This window comes from Microcaecilia unicolor, chromosome 2, assembly GCF_901765095.1.
Source record: "Microcaecilia unicolor chromosome 2, aMicUni1.1, whole genome shotgun sequence".
Taxonomy (NCBI): Eukaryota; Metazoa; Chordata; class Amphibia; order Gymnophiona; family Siphonopidae; genus Microcaecilia; species Microcaecilia unicolor.
The window spans coordinates 68,575,907-68,594,227 of record NC_044032.1 but is presented as its reverse complement, the minus strand read 5'-3'; the positions used below and the strand labels follow the sequence as shown (position 1 = coordinate 68,594,227).

Sequence of the window (18,321 nt, the reverse complement as noted above, 5' to 3'; positions counted from 1 at the left end):
TGTGTGGTTGCCTCAGACCCCAAAGACAGTCCCCAAATACTTCCCCCCCCTGCTGTGAATACCCCTCTATGACATCCTCCCAACCTGAAGACCCCCAAGTATAGCCAAAGTGCAAATTGTGATTATTGTTGTACCACAGGAATCAGTAACCTGCGGTACTGAGCTACTGTCAGTTGGTGACTCCCTTGGTAAACTAAGGTGTGGTAAAAATCTGACTTTTACTATACCTTTATATACCCCTATAAAAATGACCCTAGTATGCATATAACAGACCTCATTTAGATGATCTTAACACTTGTATATCTGTGTCTGTGTGTATGTTAGTGATAACTGGCTTCCAATCACATCTTTGTGTTTCTAGCTTCCGGACTTTTCTCCAACTCTGATCTTTCATACCCTCAGACATTGAAGGTATTGATACCCAGTCTCCTTCCTTTCTGCCACATTTCTTCTGTTCTGTGCCTTTCTCTGTCGCTGTGCCCCAGCCATACTGTAATTCTTTCACTGTTTTAACTCCTTCTGTGCTAGAAATCTGACAAAATTATTCACTGTCCTCTTAATTGTTTTCTTTCATTCGTTTTGAGTCATGGTCCCTCCAGCTGCACCAGATGACCCTTTTGTGTCCTCAAGCCTCTCATTATATAGAACATGTGATAAACATTTGAATGTTTCTATATTTTTTCAGGAGGAAATGTTTAATGTTGTGTTCTCTTTGTTTTTACAGTATTTCAGAGTACTACCGTCACCCGTAACTGTCTTGCTTGTCTGTATTACTTAGATTGTAAGCTCTTTTGAGCAGGGACTGTCTCTTTGTATCAGGTGTTCAGCGCTGCGTGCGTCTGGTAGTGCTATGCAAATGCTAATAATACTTCAGGGACATTAATTTATTTTCTTCCTCATTTGCACTAGGACTTGATCTCGATTCCACTAAACTTCCCGATCAGCTCAGTTTTTCCGACTGGCCTTCGCTGAAAAGCATTTTTACAGACACATTTTCAAAGAAGACACAGGCTGAGTGGTGCAAGATTTTTGATGGCACAGATTCCTGTGTTTCTCCTGTATTGTCCCTTGAGGAGGTTTCTCTGCATCCTCACAATAAAGAACGGAGATCTTTTATCAGGGACCATGAAGAGAAAGTTAGCCCGAGGCCTGCTCCGCTTCTCTCAAGAACACCAGCTACTCCCTGCTTAAGAAGGGATCCACTGGTGGGAGAGCACACACATGAGATCCTAAAAGAAACTGGGTTCACACCGGAAGAGATAGCTAAACTCCAGTCTGCTGGAATAATTGAATGCAACAAGGCAAAAGCTAATTTATAATAATTAAGCAGCCACATCAACATGTTTCAGTAAGGGAGCAGTGAATTACTTATGATTTTATATAATGGAAAAGGAATGAATTGCACATTATTATTTGTTGTTTAATGAACCTTGTGTTTATAATTTAGGGCCTCTTTTATCAAGCCGTGCTAGCGGTTCCTGCGTGACAATGCTGACGGAGCCCATTCAAAGTGCATGGGCTTTGTCACCATTTCCACACCAGGGACCACTAGCGTGCAGCTTGATAAAAGAGGCCCTTAGAAAGCAGTTAAATCTTTTAACCTATACAACCTATTCTTTCTTGTATGTTGACTATATCTGAAAATGATCAGTTTTTCAATCCGCAGAATGTTAGCACACTGGAATATTTGTCCAAGGAATCCTGTCAGCCCCCACAAACACTTGAATCTTTTAAAACTTTATGTAATAATATAAAATACTTTAAAATTTTGTTGGGTTCATTTTCTATATTCTGATTCGTAACTAATTTGAGACTTCAGTGTAAACATTAAAATAACTGCTTTCTGTCAATGTTATCTGTTCAGTGGTTACTAGTTGAAAGGTAAATCCTTTACCTTCTCTAAGAGGTGCTTTTACTACTACTACTACTTAACATTTCTAAAGCACTACTAGGGTTACGCAGCGCTGTACAATTTAACATAGAAGGACAATCCCTGCTCAAAGAGCTTACAATCTAAAGGACGTGTGAACAGTCAGACCGATAGGGGCAGTCAAATTGGGCAGTCTGGAATTCCTGAAGAGTTAGGTGCCAAACGCAGCATTGAAGAGGTGGGCTTTAAACAAAGACTTGAAGATGGGCAGGGAGGGGGCTTGGCGTAAGGACTCGGGGAGGTTGTTCCAGGACTTGCCACTCGGCCATTTAGAACTACTGCCAGCCTACCCCAGGAGCCCGGCAGTTGTTCCCACCCCCAGCATGTGCCATTTCCGGTGCTACAAAAATATTTTGTATTTTTGTACCGCAAAGTTAGTGCAGGAGCCCTTACCATCACCTAAATAGGTGGCGGTAAGGGCTTCTCCCGAAAATGGCCACGCAGCAAGTGGTTCACTTACCGCACGGTTATTTCTTTTCCAAAAAAACCCCCCGGCCTTTTACAGTGGTGGAAATAAGTATTTGATCCCTTGCTGATTTTGTAAGTTTGCCCACTGACAAAGACATGAGCAGCCCATAATTGAAGGGTAGGTTATTGGTAACAGTGAGAGATAGCACATCACAAATTAAATCCGGAAAATCACATTGTGGAAAGTATATGAATTTATTTGCATTCTGCAGAGGGAAATAAGTATTTAATCCCTCTGGCAAACAAGACCTAATACTTGGTGGCAAAACCCTTGTTGGCAAGCACAGCGGTCAGACGTCTTCTGTAGTTGATGATGAGGTTTGCACACATGTCAGGAGGAATTTTGGTCCACTCCTCTTTGCAGATCATCTCTAAATCATTAAGAGTTCTGGGCTGTCGCTTGGCAACTCGCAGCTTCAGCTCCCTCCATAAGTTTTCAATGGGATTAAGGTCTGGTGACTGGCTAGGCCACTCCATGACCCTAATGTGCTTCTTCCTGAGCCACTCCTTTGTTGCCTTGGCTGTATGTTTTGGGTCATTGTCGTGCTGGAAGACCCAGCCACGACCCATTTTTAAGGCCCTGGCGGAGGGAAGGAGGTTGTCACTCAGAATTGTACGGTACATGGCCCCATCCATTCTCCCATTGATGCGGTGAAGTAGTCCTGTGCCCTTAGCAGAGAAACACCCCCAAAACATAACATTTCCACCTCCATGCTTGACAGTGGGGACATTGTTCTTTGGGTCATAGGCAGCATTTCTCTTCCTCCAAACACGGCGAGTTGAGTTCATGCCAAAGAGCTCAATTTTTGTCTCATCTGACCACAGCACCTTCTCCCAATCACTCTCGGCATCATCCAGGTGTTCACTGGCAAACTTCAGACGGGCCGTCACATGTGCCTTCCGGAGCAGGGGGACCTTGCGGGCACTGCAGGATTGCAATCCGTTATGTCGTAATGTGTTACCAATGGTTTTCGTGGTGACAGTGGTCCCAGCTGCCTTGAGATCATTGACAAGTTCCCCCCTTGTAGTTGTAGGCTGATTTCTAACCTTCCTCATGATCAAGGATACCCCACGAGGTGAGATTTTGCGTGGAGATCTTTGTCGATTGACAGTCATTTTGTACTTCTTCCATTTTCTTACTATGGCACCAACAGTTGTCTCCTTCTCACCCAGCGTCTTACTGATGGTTTTGTAGCCCATTCCAGCCTTGTGCAGGTGTATGATCTTGTCCCTGACATCCTTAGACAGCTCCTTGCTCTTGGCCATTTTGTAGAGGTTAGAGTCTGACTGATTCACTGAGTCTGTGGACAGGTGTCTTTCATACAGGTGACCATTGCCGACAGCTGTCTGTCATGCAGGTAACGAGTTGATTTGGAGCATCTACCTGGTCTGTAGGGGCCAGATCTCTTACTGGTTGGTGGGGGATCAAATACTTATTTCCCTCTGCAGAATGCAAATAAATTCATATACTTTCCACAATGTGATTTTCCGGATTTAATTTGTGATGTGCTATTTCTCACTGTTACCAATAACCTACCCTTCAATTATGGGCTGCTCATGTCTTTGTCAGTGGGCAAACTTACAAATTCAGCAAGGGATCAAATACTTATTTCCACCACTGTACCTGCTGCAGTAAAAGGGGACCTCGGCGCACATCAAAAACACACACTGATGCTACTGCAGGCCCTCTTTTACCACGGCTTGGTAAAAGATACACTAATATCCCTACACTATTTTTGTGTACATGTATTTGTTTAAAATTTCTTACTTGCAGGATCTACAATTCTAGGTGGGTTACAAAACTACATCCAGAATAATATATGTAAACACAGAGTACAAAATTCACCCTGTGCAGTTATTGCAAACACATTTACCAGGAGCCTAGATATATCTCTTAAAAGCAGCACCAGTCTAGCCTGACTGACTAAATAGCAAGCCCATACCTGTTTAGAGCATCAGTCTTGCCAAACTTGATAAGCAACCTTCTGTAAAACTTTAAAACCAATGTCAGTAAATCAGCACGAAACAACATTCAGCAAGAAGCAAGCTATCATCTTTAAAATTCTACGCCTAAAACAGCTAAAATGCAGTAGTTCACACTCTGCTTTCTGTATAGCTCATAGCTGCAAAAGCTTATTTAAAAATACATTTTCAATTATTTATGAATGCAGAATTCCATTAAGTAAGATCAGGTGCCAGTCTGTGTCAGGTGCAGCAACTATATTGAAGATTTCCAGTAAATTCTGCTATGCAGATCTCAGCTGGCAACTTGGGGATCAGTGGTATAAGCAGGCAGGACAAGCTTTTGCTTGCTTAAATTGTGATTAGCTGGCCATCTGCTGATATTCAGTGGCACTTAACTGGGCAGGGCCACTGAATATCAATCAGCCTAAAACCAGACTGGAAAGAGTGTTGTAGGGGGTGGAGTTGGAAGAGCCAAGAGCCAGCAGTTATGCAGGTTTTGGCGATGTCCAGTGTCAGGCAGATAGGACCTCTTTTTATGTGTTCCTGTCATTGCCCAGTTAGCTATATGGGTACCAGCACTGAATATCAGCCAGTGCCCATATAACTTCCAGGTAGCATCTTCTTGTCCTAGGTTCTTACCTCCCACCCAACACCCTCAAAAAGCATGACTATTCCCCCCCTCCCCTCCCCCTCCCCCCCCCCCCCCCCCCCCCCCCCGCCCATAGAGCATTGGGGTATCTTCCTGTGTTTGATTTCTCTCCCCTCCTGAAAGAGAAACATGTCCCCTGACAGTGATCCCCCCTCTACCCCATGTAAGCCCCCTCCAGGCCTACCTTTCTGATTCCTGGTGCTCTAGCAAACAAAGGGCAGGAGTGATGCCCACTTACTCCTGCCCATCACAGCTCTCACTTCAAAATGGTCGCTGTGACCTCTAGCAGCATCTTTGAGATAATACCAAAGTACAAGATTGCCACTAGAGGGTGTGGAAGCCATTTTGAAGTGGAAGCGGGGATGAACCTTTGCCCTGGCACTGTGAGTTGTACGGAGCCTCAATAATGTGTTTCCAGTCCCACACACACCATGCCGCCCTCTACTAGAACTCCACATGTATAAGCAATATGGCTGCTAGAGGGAGTGCAACTTCTCCCAGACAGAGAGTGACCTCCTGGCAGTTCTAGTTCTGGCCAATGAAGCCCACCTTTACCTGTCAAGTGTATGACAGACTAACACATGCTGCAGCATGATTGGTCTGGGGAAGAATGCAGATGACCCTGGGCTGCACTCACACCTACCATGTAACTGTTAGCTAATGTATGCCAAGTAGGGGACAGGGAGGCTGGCACATAGGCATGCACCAGGGTGAAAACCCATGCCACCTGGCACCACACCAAGAGACAGTGCCTGGGTTGCCCAAGCTCTGAAACAAACTTGTGGAGCAATGCAGCACTAGAACACTAGAACTTGAGCCTGCGATGAGCGGGAAAGCGCGAGATACAAATGTAATAAATAAACTTGGCCCAGGAGGTGGGGATGGCATCTCAGCCCCGCCTCAGGTGGCATCTTGCCTTAGGCTGCCCCTGCATTCAACATATGGTATTCTGCAAGATATATGTGTTAGTGGTTGGCACATCCATGTACTCATGTGAATGCCCCTCCTTGTATTTACACATGCTGCCACTTAGGTGCACCCTTACAAAATGGCTCTTAGATGCATTGCTGCCACTTACACGCATAAGTGTACACTTAACCTGCTAAAGTGCTGGTATTCTGTACATTTATGCATGCAAGGGGGGCATATTCAGTTGCCTTCTTATACATATACTTCAATTGAACCCCTTAATTTTTCACAATTTATTTTGGGACTCACTGTACAAAACTACAGCCAGTTTGAAACTCTCGTACAGCTTTCTTAAACATTTTTATTAGATACCTGCATATTTATATATTGTTCTATTCTCCATGTTTTTCCTTGCCAAACTTTGTTGCTAAACCTTAAAATTAGCTAAATTGTGTTAGTAAAGCATGCAAAGCTGGAGGCTAAATCCCATTAATCTGCATCACACTGGCCTTTCAATTCAACCCCCCCCCCCCCCTTCTAATTTGGATCTTCTGACCAGGAAAGAATTTGAGTCCTTCCCTAACCATCAGACTTCTCTATGAAAGCCGGAGGCTCCTCCACTACTTGCAGGAAAGGACATCTGAGCAGAACAAGAGTCTGCAGAGCTAGACTGCAGATGCAAGGACTTAAACAGAAAAAGCCATGCACAAGGCCACTACTGATCCTGAGGTGGAGGGCAGTGTGAGTGGTCAGCTGGGGGACATTCTTCAAAGCAAGGACCCCCCCAGGAGACCAGCAGGAAGACTGATCATGCACGGCCTGGCTATGTTTGGAAGGGAATTTTGTTATGCTGTGGAGGCTTCCTTTGTGACCCCAGAACTGCTGAGTGTGGGGTTGCCCAAGAGCCTGTATAGCCTGGTGTGGCTCATCAGTCCTATCCTGGGCTTTGTGCTCCAGCCAGTAATAGGATCAGCCAGCGATCACTGCCAGTCCCGTTGGGGGAGACGGCGACCATTCATCCTCTCCTTGGGAATCATGATGATTCTGGGCATGACCTTGTATCTCAATGGAGACACAGTGGTATCAGGCAAGTATCATACAACTACTAGAAGCCTTATTTGCATTTAATGATGTGTGCTAAAATTTGCTAAATGACAGGTAATAAAGCCCTAGATCAGTGATGGCGAACCTTTCAGAGAACGAGTGCCCAAACAGCAACCCAAAATCTAATTATTTATCACAAAGTGCCAACAGGACAATTTAACCTGAATAACAACTTTAAAAGTGCCCCCCCCCCCGTCCACCTCTGCGACCCCCCCCCCCCCCAAATTGCAGAGCTGGCTATAGCCGGGGAGAGAGCCTGGGGGGGGGGGGGCAATGCATTACTCCAGGAAAAAAAAATAAATTATCCCAGGTTCCAATCTAATTCATGTTTAATGTGGGATAAAATGCCATAAATAAGTAAATAAATATCAACTTTTAATGTTGAGCACCTGATTCTCAAAGTGGACATGTTCCAAACACTATAATGAAAATAAAATGATTTTTTTTCTACCTTTGTTGTCTGGCGACTTTGTTTTTCTAATCATGCTGGTCCAGTATCCGATTCTGCTGCTATCTGTCCTCTTAACTCCATTTCCAGGGCTTCCTTTCCATTTATTTCTTTACTTTCCGCCTTCTTCATTTCTTGCTCTACATCCGTAAGTAAAAGCTGGGTCCTCTGCAGACTTCACTGTCCAGTGGATCCAGCTTCTGCCTATTTTCTTCATCCATGTGCAGTTTTTCCCTCTCTTCCTTTTCCCTCATCTCATCTCCTTCCTCACTCTTCCCTCCCCCCCATCTATGTCTAGCATTTCTTCTCTCTCCCTTCCCTCCATCCATGTCCAGCAACCCTCCTCTCGCCTCTGCCCTCCCCTCCATCTACCCATGTCCAGCAAACGTCCCCTCCACTCCATCCACCCATGTCCAGCAACCCTCCTCTCCCCCTGCCCTCCCCTCCATCTAACCATGTCCAGCGATTCTCTTCTCTCCCTCTGCCCCCCTCCAACCACCCATACCCAGCGATTCTCCTCACTCCCCAGCCCCCCTCTCCAGCCACCCATACCCAGAGATTCTCCTCTGTCCCCTGCCCCCCTCCAGCCACCCATGCCCAGCAATTCTCCTCTGCCCCCCTCCAGCCACCCATACCCAGCGATTCTCCTCGCTCCCCTGCCCCCCCTCCAGCCACCCAGGTTGTCCAGTGGATTCTTCAGGGCAGGCAGGAAAGATCCCCAGTTTTGCCTGCCCGCTGCCGGCGCTGACTCTCCCGCGGCGCTACTGCATTGCTCTTCAAAATGGCCACCGAGACTTACAAGGGCAGCCTCCAAGACTTCAGCAGAAGTCTCAGCGGCCATTTTTAAAAAGCGATCTGGCAGCGGGGGAGGGTCAGCGCTGGCAGCAGGCAGGCAAGACTGGGGATCTTTCCTGCATGCCCCGAAGAATGCCTTCAGGTACTTGGAGGGACCCTGTAGCTCAGGGGAGGGAGGGAGGAGAGCCGGCTCGCCCTCAAGAACAATCAGCTCTTGTGAGCCGGTGCAAGCCGGCTCCAGCACCCCACTGGGTGGAGGGGACTGCGGTGCCGGGCCCCCTTGGAGGCCTGGGGAATTTTGTCCCCCCTGCCCCCCCTCTCGGCAGCCCTGGTGACGGTTTGCATGCCAACAGAGAGGGCTCTGCGTGCACTCTCTAGTACGCGTGCCATAGGTTCGCCATCACTGCCCTAGATTGTTAACTTGATAGTCACAATCTGTTAGCATTGGATATCTGGATTTATATTCTGCTACTGGTCTGCAATAACTACTAAGCAGATAAAGACAAAAATGGCTTAGGATATATGTCCAGAAATAATGATATAAATTATTCAATTTAAAAAAAATCCTATCTTTGGAAACTGTAGCAGTAAACCTCAGAGGTTCCAAAAACAAGGCAGGTTAAGGTATTGCAATTAGCCATAGCTGATGAAATTATTTTTATCACTGTTTTTGAGGCATGCATATATTTAACATAGAACATGTCTAGGACAGGCACATCACATTGATTACATTCTGTTTTTTCTCATCTGCATTGAAGGTGAACAGCCAAAATCTCTTTTATCTGCCGTACATTGCTTCTTTTTCTCCCAATGCAGCAGAAGGTTGGAGGCTGCTGCTGTGCCCGAACCTATAGCCTTTTAGTTGTTAAACACTACCATCTATCACTTTCACTTACTTAAAAAAAAAAGCATTTGAGAGAAATTGAACATTTGGGGCCAAACATTAGTTTACCTCAGTAGAGGTTATTACAAATGAGCCAGCTCAATGGGTGCCAGCAGGTGCTGAGCACCCCCATATTGTGCAAGGGAAAGGTAAATTGTATTGTGTTTGGCATCCCCAATCATTTTAAAATGTTGACATCTATGGATATGAGTACTTGTAATGTGCACGTTTTCACAATTGTCTATTTGTTAAGTGCCAATATTTCTGCTTCTGTTACTTTTATCCTCTGCTTTCCTAATCCCTATAATGGAGTTCTTTTCCACACTTTTTAAAACATTTTAATTTGTAATCCGCTTTATTTATTTATTTATTTATGAACATTTATACCCCACTTTTTTCCACATAAAGCAGACTCAAAGTGGTTTACAATGTACAGATTAATCAATTACAATTACATTGGATAGGGGGGAAGGAACAGGGTAAGAAGGAAAAAGGAAAGGGAAGAGAGACTAAGATAGATGGTGGAAATCCAGATGTGGAGATGGCTCAGAGTGGTTCGAACAGTTCATGGCAAGGCGATCCACAATTGGGAGCTGTAACAATACCCAGTAAGCGCAGGCAAAACAGCAATATGCGGCCAGGAGAGTGGTAGTGGTCACCAGAGGCAGACAACAGCAGCTGGAGGCGGACAATGCCAACGGGGCCCAGGATGACAACGGGTCCGGCAATACCACTGCAGAGGAAGAGGAACCGCAGCCTGCCTGTGCACTCCTGCACTCTGGACTGCAACGGGAAAGAGATGCTAGTTCCACTCACTCAGTCAGTTTCATACCATACTGCATTTTCGTGGGGCTTCTTACCGTGTGGCAGTGATTGCTGTAAAATTCCTTAGTGCAAGGGCTTTATCACGGGGCATGGAGGCCCATCACCATCTTTGTTACCTAAAGAGGAAAGGCAGAATATTAAAGTTCAATAAACTATAACTATCTTCCTTGCTTTTTCCTAGAGAGATTGGGTTTTGTAAGGCAGAGGCCTGCAATGTTTTTCAATTAATTCCACCTAATTACTCACCTAATTTTGGTTCATCCCAATTACACCCTTGTCATCTTTGGCAAGTACTGTCCTGATCTGAGGGAGGTTTTTTTTAGCTCCTGAAAACTAGTTAAAATATGTTGTTAGTCCAATAAAAAAAGCAAAAGGTCTTTATTAACCTTTATTTCTCTTCCTTGGTTTTAACAAAATCTTTTGTCTGTCTGTCTTGACCAAGATTGTACACTCGAGGGAGCAGGGACTGTCTAATGTGTATCTATACAGCAGCATTAGGTCTAGGCTAGGGTGTATTTTCATAAAAGCATTTATTAAATCAAAATAAATGCATAAGTAATAGGTTGCAGCATTGACAAATAGTAATAGTGCATAAGTACATAAGTGTTGCCATCAAGCCCAGTATCCTGTTTCCAGTAGTGGCCAATCCAGGTCATAAGTACCTGGCAAGATCCCAAACAGTAAAATAGATTTTATGCTGCTTATCCTAAAAATAACACTCCTGTCTTTGATCAGTGATTTATTATCTCTGCAGCTATCTTTAAGGAGCAGGAAAAAAAGAAAACCTGGGCTATTATCATCACCATGCTGGGAGTGGTGCTTTTTGATTTCTCTGCTGATTTTATTGATGGGCCAATCAAAGCCTACTTGTTTGATGTTTGCTCCCACCAGGATAAGGAAAGAGGGCTCCATTACCATGCTCTGCTTACGGGTAGGTGTTATTTTAGTAGTGAAACTTCTTTCAGTTGCGCCTAAAAGGAGGGGGGTCTAATCATTTTTCCTTTCATTTTATATAATCTTGACCAGACTAATCATCTGACCATGAGATGGCTAAGCTTCAGTCACAAGTGGGTAGGAGTTTTGTGTTCACTAAGCACAAGTTCAGCTCGTGATAGCAGTAGTACTCCATCAGGAGAAAAGAATATATTTAGTTATCCAAAAAGAATAAACAATCCTCGGAAGCAGTACTACACTGATATTGCCAGCATTTCTTCTTGCAGAAATAATTAGCTTGCATGGATAACTGCATTTCCTGTCCTTTTAAGCTCAGAGAACACTGGAAATAGAGGATCTGAAGACAAACAAGGCCTGGGTAAAACTCTGACTTAATTGACAAAAAACTTTTGCAAATTTCAAACATAGGCTACAGTGTAAAATTAATGAATATACTGATATCTGGGCATGCCACTGGTATGGTGTCTCTCAAAGTTAGATGGCTGTGCTTATGCTATTAGCTTGGTTATAACTAGATTGCTTTTAATGCTAATGAAACAATTATTAATTATGTTAGACTCATTTTACAAGCATATGAAAGTTTTAGCACATAACAGCAATGCATTCATATTTCACTTATGTGTGAAAAGAACTAAAGGAATATTCTTTTTTGCTTATCAGTCCTGCTGAATTCTTTAATTAGATCTGCCTAATAGCAGTTACTAGAGGGAGAATATATTTTGGAGCAGTACATTGTGCATCCCAGTGTACGGTGGTGATTATAGCCTTACTTCTTCCCAGCAATGAAATATTCATTAGTGTGTGAGTGTGTGTGTGTGTGTGGGGGGGGGGGGGGGGGGGGGGTCCAGACCAACCAGTCTGTGGTTAAGACATTTTAAAACAAAATCAAGGCAACTGTAAGTTTGAGTAAATTTAAAATAAAACTTTTCTGCAGCAAAACAAGGTTAGTGACTTATATGGTAAATTTTATTTTATGTTGCTACAGCTGAGAACATCACACATTCTTGGCCCCAGCAACATAAAAAAAGTGGGACCAAAGTTGAGCCCGCTATTTATTTATTTATTTTGTTACAACTTTCAAATATGATTTTCATATTTTCTTAATATGATTAAGGAATTAGCCAAATATAAATAATATTAACATAACACAAACAAATCCCACGTTAAAGGGAGCGAGAGAAAGCATTCAAGGAAACAAAACAACAAGGAAATCAAGAAAAACAAAGAATCCTCATTATAATCATCAAAAACCAAATGTCTAATATAACCCCTCCATGGCCTGAAACATTATCAAATATTACTATTCAACCAGTGGTAGTGAACATTTTGTTAGCCTCTGCCAGTGTAATTCCTAGATATTCAAAGCCTGGCCATATCCTGTTACTGACATTGAATAACTGGGTTTATGTGTCCGGCAGTCTGTTATGTAGTTAAAGGGGTCTTTTACTAAGGCGTGCTAGCATTTTTAGTGCACGCTAAAAATAGGCATGTGCTAAACGCTAGAGACGCCCGTAGGAATACATTGGCCTTTCCTATCATTTAGCACGCGCCTATTTTTAGTGTGTGCTAAAAACGCTAGCATGCCTTAGTAAAAGATCCCCTAAGTGAGATATTTAGTGCTTAACCACCTAAGCAATACTGCATAAAAATAGTCCTTTTATGTGGTCCAATATAGCCACTTAATTAAGAGGTCCTTTTTACTAAGCTGCGGTAAAAGGGGGCCTATGCTAGTGTCAGTGCGTGTTTTTGACATCCACTGAGGCCCCCTTTTACCGCGGGGGGGGGGGGGGGGGGGTAAAAGGCTGGCCAGTTTTGGAGAAAAAAATTGGCCTTGTGGTAAATGAACCACTTATCGCACAACCATTTCAGTGGGGAGCCCTTACCGCCATCTCAATGGGTGGCAGTAAGTGCTCCCCGCTAACCTGGCAGTAATCTGGCAGTGTACAGTGCTGCCCGATTACTGCTGGTTAAGTCACAGTGCTACAAAAATCAAAAAAATTACTGTAGCACCGGAAATGGTGCACGCTGGGGGTGGGAACTGCCGCTGGGCTCCTGCATTAGTTCCAGATTGGCGCATGACAAGTCCGTTGCTGTGCACCAACCCTTTAGTAAAAGGGCCCCTAACAGGCTCATTTTCGAAAGAGAAGGACGCCCATCTTTCGACACAAATCGAAAGATGGGCGTCCTTCTCACAGGGTCACCCAAATCGGTATAATCGAAAGCCGATTTTGGGCATCCCCAACTGCTTTCCATCGCGGGGACAACCAAAGTTCACAGGGGTGTGTCGGAGGCGTAGCGAAGGCGGGACTTGGGCGTGCGTAACACATGGAGGTCCTCAACCCATAATGAAAAAAAAAGGGCGTCCCTGACGAGCACTTGGACGACTTTACCTGGTCCTGTTTTTTTATGACCAAGGCACAAAAGGTGCCCGAACTGACCAGATGACCACCAGAGAGAATCGGGGATGACCTCCCCTTACTCCCCCAGTGGTCACTAACCCCATTCCACCCTAAAAAAATCTTTAAAAATATTTTTTGCCAGCCTCTATGCCAGCCTCAAATGTCATAGGTCCACGACTGCAGTATGTATTATTATTTTTATTTATTGCATTTGTATCCCACTTATTTGCGGGCTCAGTGTGGCTTACAATACATTGTGAGTGATGGAAATACAATTTGTTGCGGTACGATTATGGTTTACATTGTGAAGAGTTATGGGAAGACAAAGTCAAACTGAAGATATCATTTGGGAATAGAGCAATGGAATGTAACAATGGGGATTTGATAGGGCGATAAGACAATAGCAAGAGAACATAATGGTATTACAATTTTATCTGTGGTGAAAATGCGGGGGAAGAGAATTCAGGAGAGAGTGTATTGATGCATTTCTATTAGTGTGTATGGTATGCAGGTCCCTGGAGCAGTTTTAGTGGGTGCAGTGCATTTCAGGCAGGCGGACCCAGGCCCACCCCCCCCCCCCCCCCCGCCTGTTACACTTGTGGTGGTAAATGTGAGCCCTCCAAAACTCACCACAAATCCACTGTACCCACATCTAGATGCCCCCCTTTCACCCGTAAGGGCTATGGTAGTGGTGTACAGTTGTGGGTAGTGGGTTTTGAGGGGGATTTGGGGGCTCAGCACACAAGGTAAGGGAGCTATGTACCTGGGAGCAATTTCTGAAATCCACTGCAGTGCCCCCTAGGGTGCCCGGTTGGTGTCCTGGCATGTGAGGGGGACCAGTGCACTACGAATGCTGGCTCCTCCCACAACCAAAGGGCTTGTATTTGGTCGTTTCTTGGTTTCCATTATCGCTGAAAATCAGAAACGACAAAGTCTAAGGACGACCATCTCTAGGGACGACCTAAATTTCAGGATTTGGTAGTCTCCGACTGTAGTATCGAAACGAAAGATGGACGTCCATCTTGTTTCAATAATACAGTTGCTTAAAAGGTGCTTTATTCACTGCTTGGACAAAAGGACCCAACATGGTCCGTGTTTTGGCGCATTCAAACGCCTGCCTCAGGGGTCACATTAATGTTCAAGAAAGTCCTGAACAAATAAAACTACCCAAAGACCCCTGTTCAGCAGACAATCCAAACACACAGCGTTACCCGAAGCAGGCATTCGATTACCCCAAAACACAGAACGTCTTGGGTCCTTTTGTCCAAGCAGCGAATAAAGCGTCTTTTAAGCACCATTTCCTGTGTTGGAGTGTCTGTTGACCAGGTACATATTTGCACCTGACACTAAAACATCTAATTTTCCTCACTCTCCTTTCCCAAATATACTTACAAGTCAGAAGTCAAAATATCATCATGTTTAGGGATATTTAACACCTCCTTTTAAAATATTTTCTCAGCAGAATCTCTGCAGAAAGTAAGTGAGTAAAGGGAAAATTGAGAAACTAAAGGTGTTCACTGCAGAGAATGGAACTGGGGTACTATACTGAGAACTCTCTTCTCCAAAGAGAAAAATATATTGTCTGTGTCCTGAAGCTTTGATACTGTCTCATTAGTAAAGGTGCACAGATGGGCCACTGTTACTCTAATCAGTCCCTCAGTTCTAGAAACCACCTTCTGTATGTCTAAATGAAAAATATCCTGAGATCCAAAAGCACCCTGGCCCTCCCATTTCTGTGCACCCTTTTTCTGATTTTAGGTGTGGATCTTGTACCTAAATTTATGTGCATAAATGCCAATTAAATCTAATTAGTGCCAATAATTACTTGATAAAACACCAATTATTGGTGCTTATTGGCTCATTATTCAAATAAATTGTGTGTGCACTCAAATTTGTATGTGCAATTATTGGTGACTTTTATAGAATTAAGAGGAAACTGTGCACACACTGTATGCTACTCCTCACCTACCAAATGCCCTTCAGACCACTCCTTACCCATTACACACTTGTCACCCATCACAAAACTCACATACCCACTCACCCACCATATACTGCTCACCTATCAACACCTACCACATGCTCAACAACCCCCTTTAACCCCTGCTTCTCTCTTTCTCCTTCCTTCTCCCTTTCCCCTTTGCACTACCCTCTTCACCAACCACACTTGTCTTTCACTAATTTCTGACTCTCTCTCTCTGTCTCGTAGTTTCCCCCTTTCCTTTTGCCTTCACCCCTACTTTTGCATTCTCCTCCCCCTACCCACCACATACCCCACACATACTCACTGCCCTCCACATAGCCCTTTGAACGCTCCTCTCCAGCCATACAAACCCTCCCAAACACAGAGCCTTTTGCAGAATAGTACAGTCTCAGCCAGATTAATATCACCCAATGGTAGTTCACCATCTTTTGAAATAAAAGCTTAATGACAGCTCTGCTTGTAAACTATGGACAAAGCTTATAAATGATTTCACAATAAGCAAATGACTTAAAAGACTATGGGTTTTACCTTTAGATGAATCAAAAGATATTTCTTGATTGAGCTGCCTTTGCTGTGCAGTGTACGAAAAATAGTAGCAATGCAGTAAAGAATAGAACTAAACTTAGTGACCGGGAAGAGAACAAAATATTGTAAACATACTAATGAACAAGTTCTCAAAATAAAACAAGCAAACAAAAAGCATCAAAACATGGGGATGTCTGGACTGATAAAGAATCCTGGTGGTTTGTGTGTTGGGTCTGTGAGTGCTTTCTGGGAACTATGGGACCACTGGAAGTGTGGCCCCCAGTAATCTAGAAATCACTGGAAATAATTTGAGAGTGGGAGACTCTCCCAGAGGCTGTTGTGACCCAGTTGGTGAGAGGAGGGTGCTAGTGAAGAGCACAAGCGGCAGGGGATACTGTGCTGGGGATAGACCCTCTAAGTGGCCGTGGGGTAACCCTAGATGGGTGGGTAGGAGTTTCGTTACAGACCTTAAGTCCTTCTTTTTTGGTGACAGCATGGTGGGATTGTCAGACTCAGAGCGTGGAGTGAGGGTCACCATCCACTGAGTGGTTCAGAGTCTTTTTTTATCTGTAACCTGCAGACACAGAGCAGAGTGAACAAGTGCATCAGTAACAGGGACCCTTTACTGTTCAATTTTTGTTGGTAGTGTTAAGAGATTAGCAATGTGCTGATGGAAACTGGCAGTGGCCAGAAGACACTGGAGATGTCTGACTTAACACAAGAGCAACTGGATGGCCTTAGTGTGGACAACAGCCCTTGCATTGGCAGGACTAGGTGCCATGCCAGCTAAAATCTGGTATATCTACATGGTAGATTTTAAACCGTTGCCCTCTGGATCTAATGCTGCTTTTAATCCAAACGTTTAAAAGTTCCATTAATGAGATGAAAGTTAAATATGAGACAGCTGTGAAAGCACTGGAAGGAGACAGCCATTTTTCTGAATGGAATCATAATATGCAAGGTAAAGCTAAGAAGCTTAAAAGCGATTTACGTCAGCAAAAAGTGAAGAAATACCGCAGAGATCAGACTGATTACCACGATAGATATGTGTATTCCTGGATGCGTAAAGAAGCAACAGGGGAAAGAACTACACATATTAGTGCTCAAGGTTTATCGAGCAGTTCCAGCAGTAGTGATGATAAATCAGCTGAGGATGATCAAGATGGGGAGAACAGGAAAAGTCGGAGCAGAGGATGTGGCAGAGGCAGAAGAGGGCGGGGTCCTCGACCCAATACTCGAGCGCAGCGGACAGCGCAACAAGATCAATTGTGGTAAATATTTCAAAACGGACATTAACATCAGCTGAATTGTCCGTGTTATCTAAAGGGCTCGCCGTCATACCAGTGAGCACACACGACCCCTTCCAGCTTAGATTAGAAGTGGAAAAATTCCGGTTGCGGTTGTGGTTATTTTTTAATGATCAAGATAATACAAAATACGACCGTTCAGTGGTATGGGACCGGTCAACTTGGTTACCACCTGGTCCGATGGACCCAGTTATCTTGATGTTTAAAACCATGGCCATTGAAGAAATAGAAAAAATGGAGAAAAAGAAGATGTTTAGGAAATGTAATACCACACATGAAGAATGGTTAGCCTTGTCTTCTTTGAAGAATGTCAGCAATGTGGTCATAAGGAGAGCTAATAAGGGAGGTGCGGTGGTGGTGTGGTCTCTTGATGATTATATGAAGGAGGCATACAATCAGCTAGATAATAGTGATAATTATTCTGTTTTACCACAGGACCCGTCCCCTGCCATCATGCAATCAATTATGGATGTGACGAAAAGTGGCTATGAACAAGGTTTCATCACCCAAAAAGAATTTAAATTCTTAAATTACACTAAACATAAAATCCCGATATTTTACTTGCTTCCTAAGATCCATAAACTTCTGGAACAACCGCCTGGGAGACCGATAGTCTCTGCTAGTGACTCCCTGCTTCAGCGTCTATGTAAATTTACTGATATTCATCTACAACCATGTTTATCTTCAGTCAAATCCTACAATCAAGATACTACTCACTTCTTAAGGATTTTACAGTCCATTGACAAAATGGGTTTAGAAGATTGGACTCTAGTAACCTTGGATGTAGGCTCCTTATACACTAGTATTCCTCAGGAAGAAGCCTTGGAGATATTGGAAGCAGCATTACAGGATAGGATCAGACCCCACTTAATTCCTTCGGAGTTTTTAGTGAAACTAAGTGAAATAGCAATGAAAAAGAACTTTTTTATTTTTGATAATAAAATATTCCAACAGAAGTCTGGCATTGCAATGAGCGCTACATTCGCGCCCACGGTGGCCAATTGGTTCATGTCATCTTTTGAGGAAAAATGGATCTACACGTCAGAATTTTTCCAGCATATTAAATGCTGGAAACGGTTTATAGACGATGTGTTCTATATATGGAAGGATACATCTGAACGGCTACAGCAGTTTGGTGACTTTTTGAATCGGTGCCATCCTAAGATAAAATTTGAGATC

General features: G+C 43.9%; 2 protein-coding genes across 4 annotated transcripts in view; both read left to right on the top strand.

Moving 5' to 3' along the window:
* The window catches only part of AMACR (alpha-methylacyl-CoA racemase), a 75,371-nt gene extending 73,533 nt beyond the window's left edge, over positions 1–1,838 (top strand). For all 3 annotated transcript variants that reach the window (XM_030193013.1, XM_030193014.1, XM_030193012.1), the window contains exon 6: positions 910–1,838. In XM_030193013.1, the coding sequence (XP_030048873.1) occupies positions 910–1,319 (410 nt within the window). In that variant the 3' untranslated portion in view covers positions 1,320–1,838. The remainder of the gene's footprint in view (positions 1–909) is intronic.
* A 4,699-nt stretch (positions 1,839–6,537) lies between these two features.
* SLC45A2 (solute carrier family 45 member 2) overlaps positions 6,538–18,321 on the top strand; it is an 80,313-nt gene continuing 68,529 nt past the window's right edge. Inside the window, exons 1-2 of the mRNA XM_030192125.1 lie at positions 6,538–7,008; positions 10,731–10,907. Coding sequence (XP_030047985.1) covers positions 6,624–7,008; positions 10,731–10,907 — 562 coding nt within the window. The 5' untranslated portion in view covers positions 6,538–6,623. The remainder of the gene's footprint in view (positions 7,009–10,730; positions 10,908–18,321) is intronic.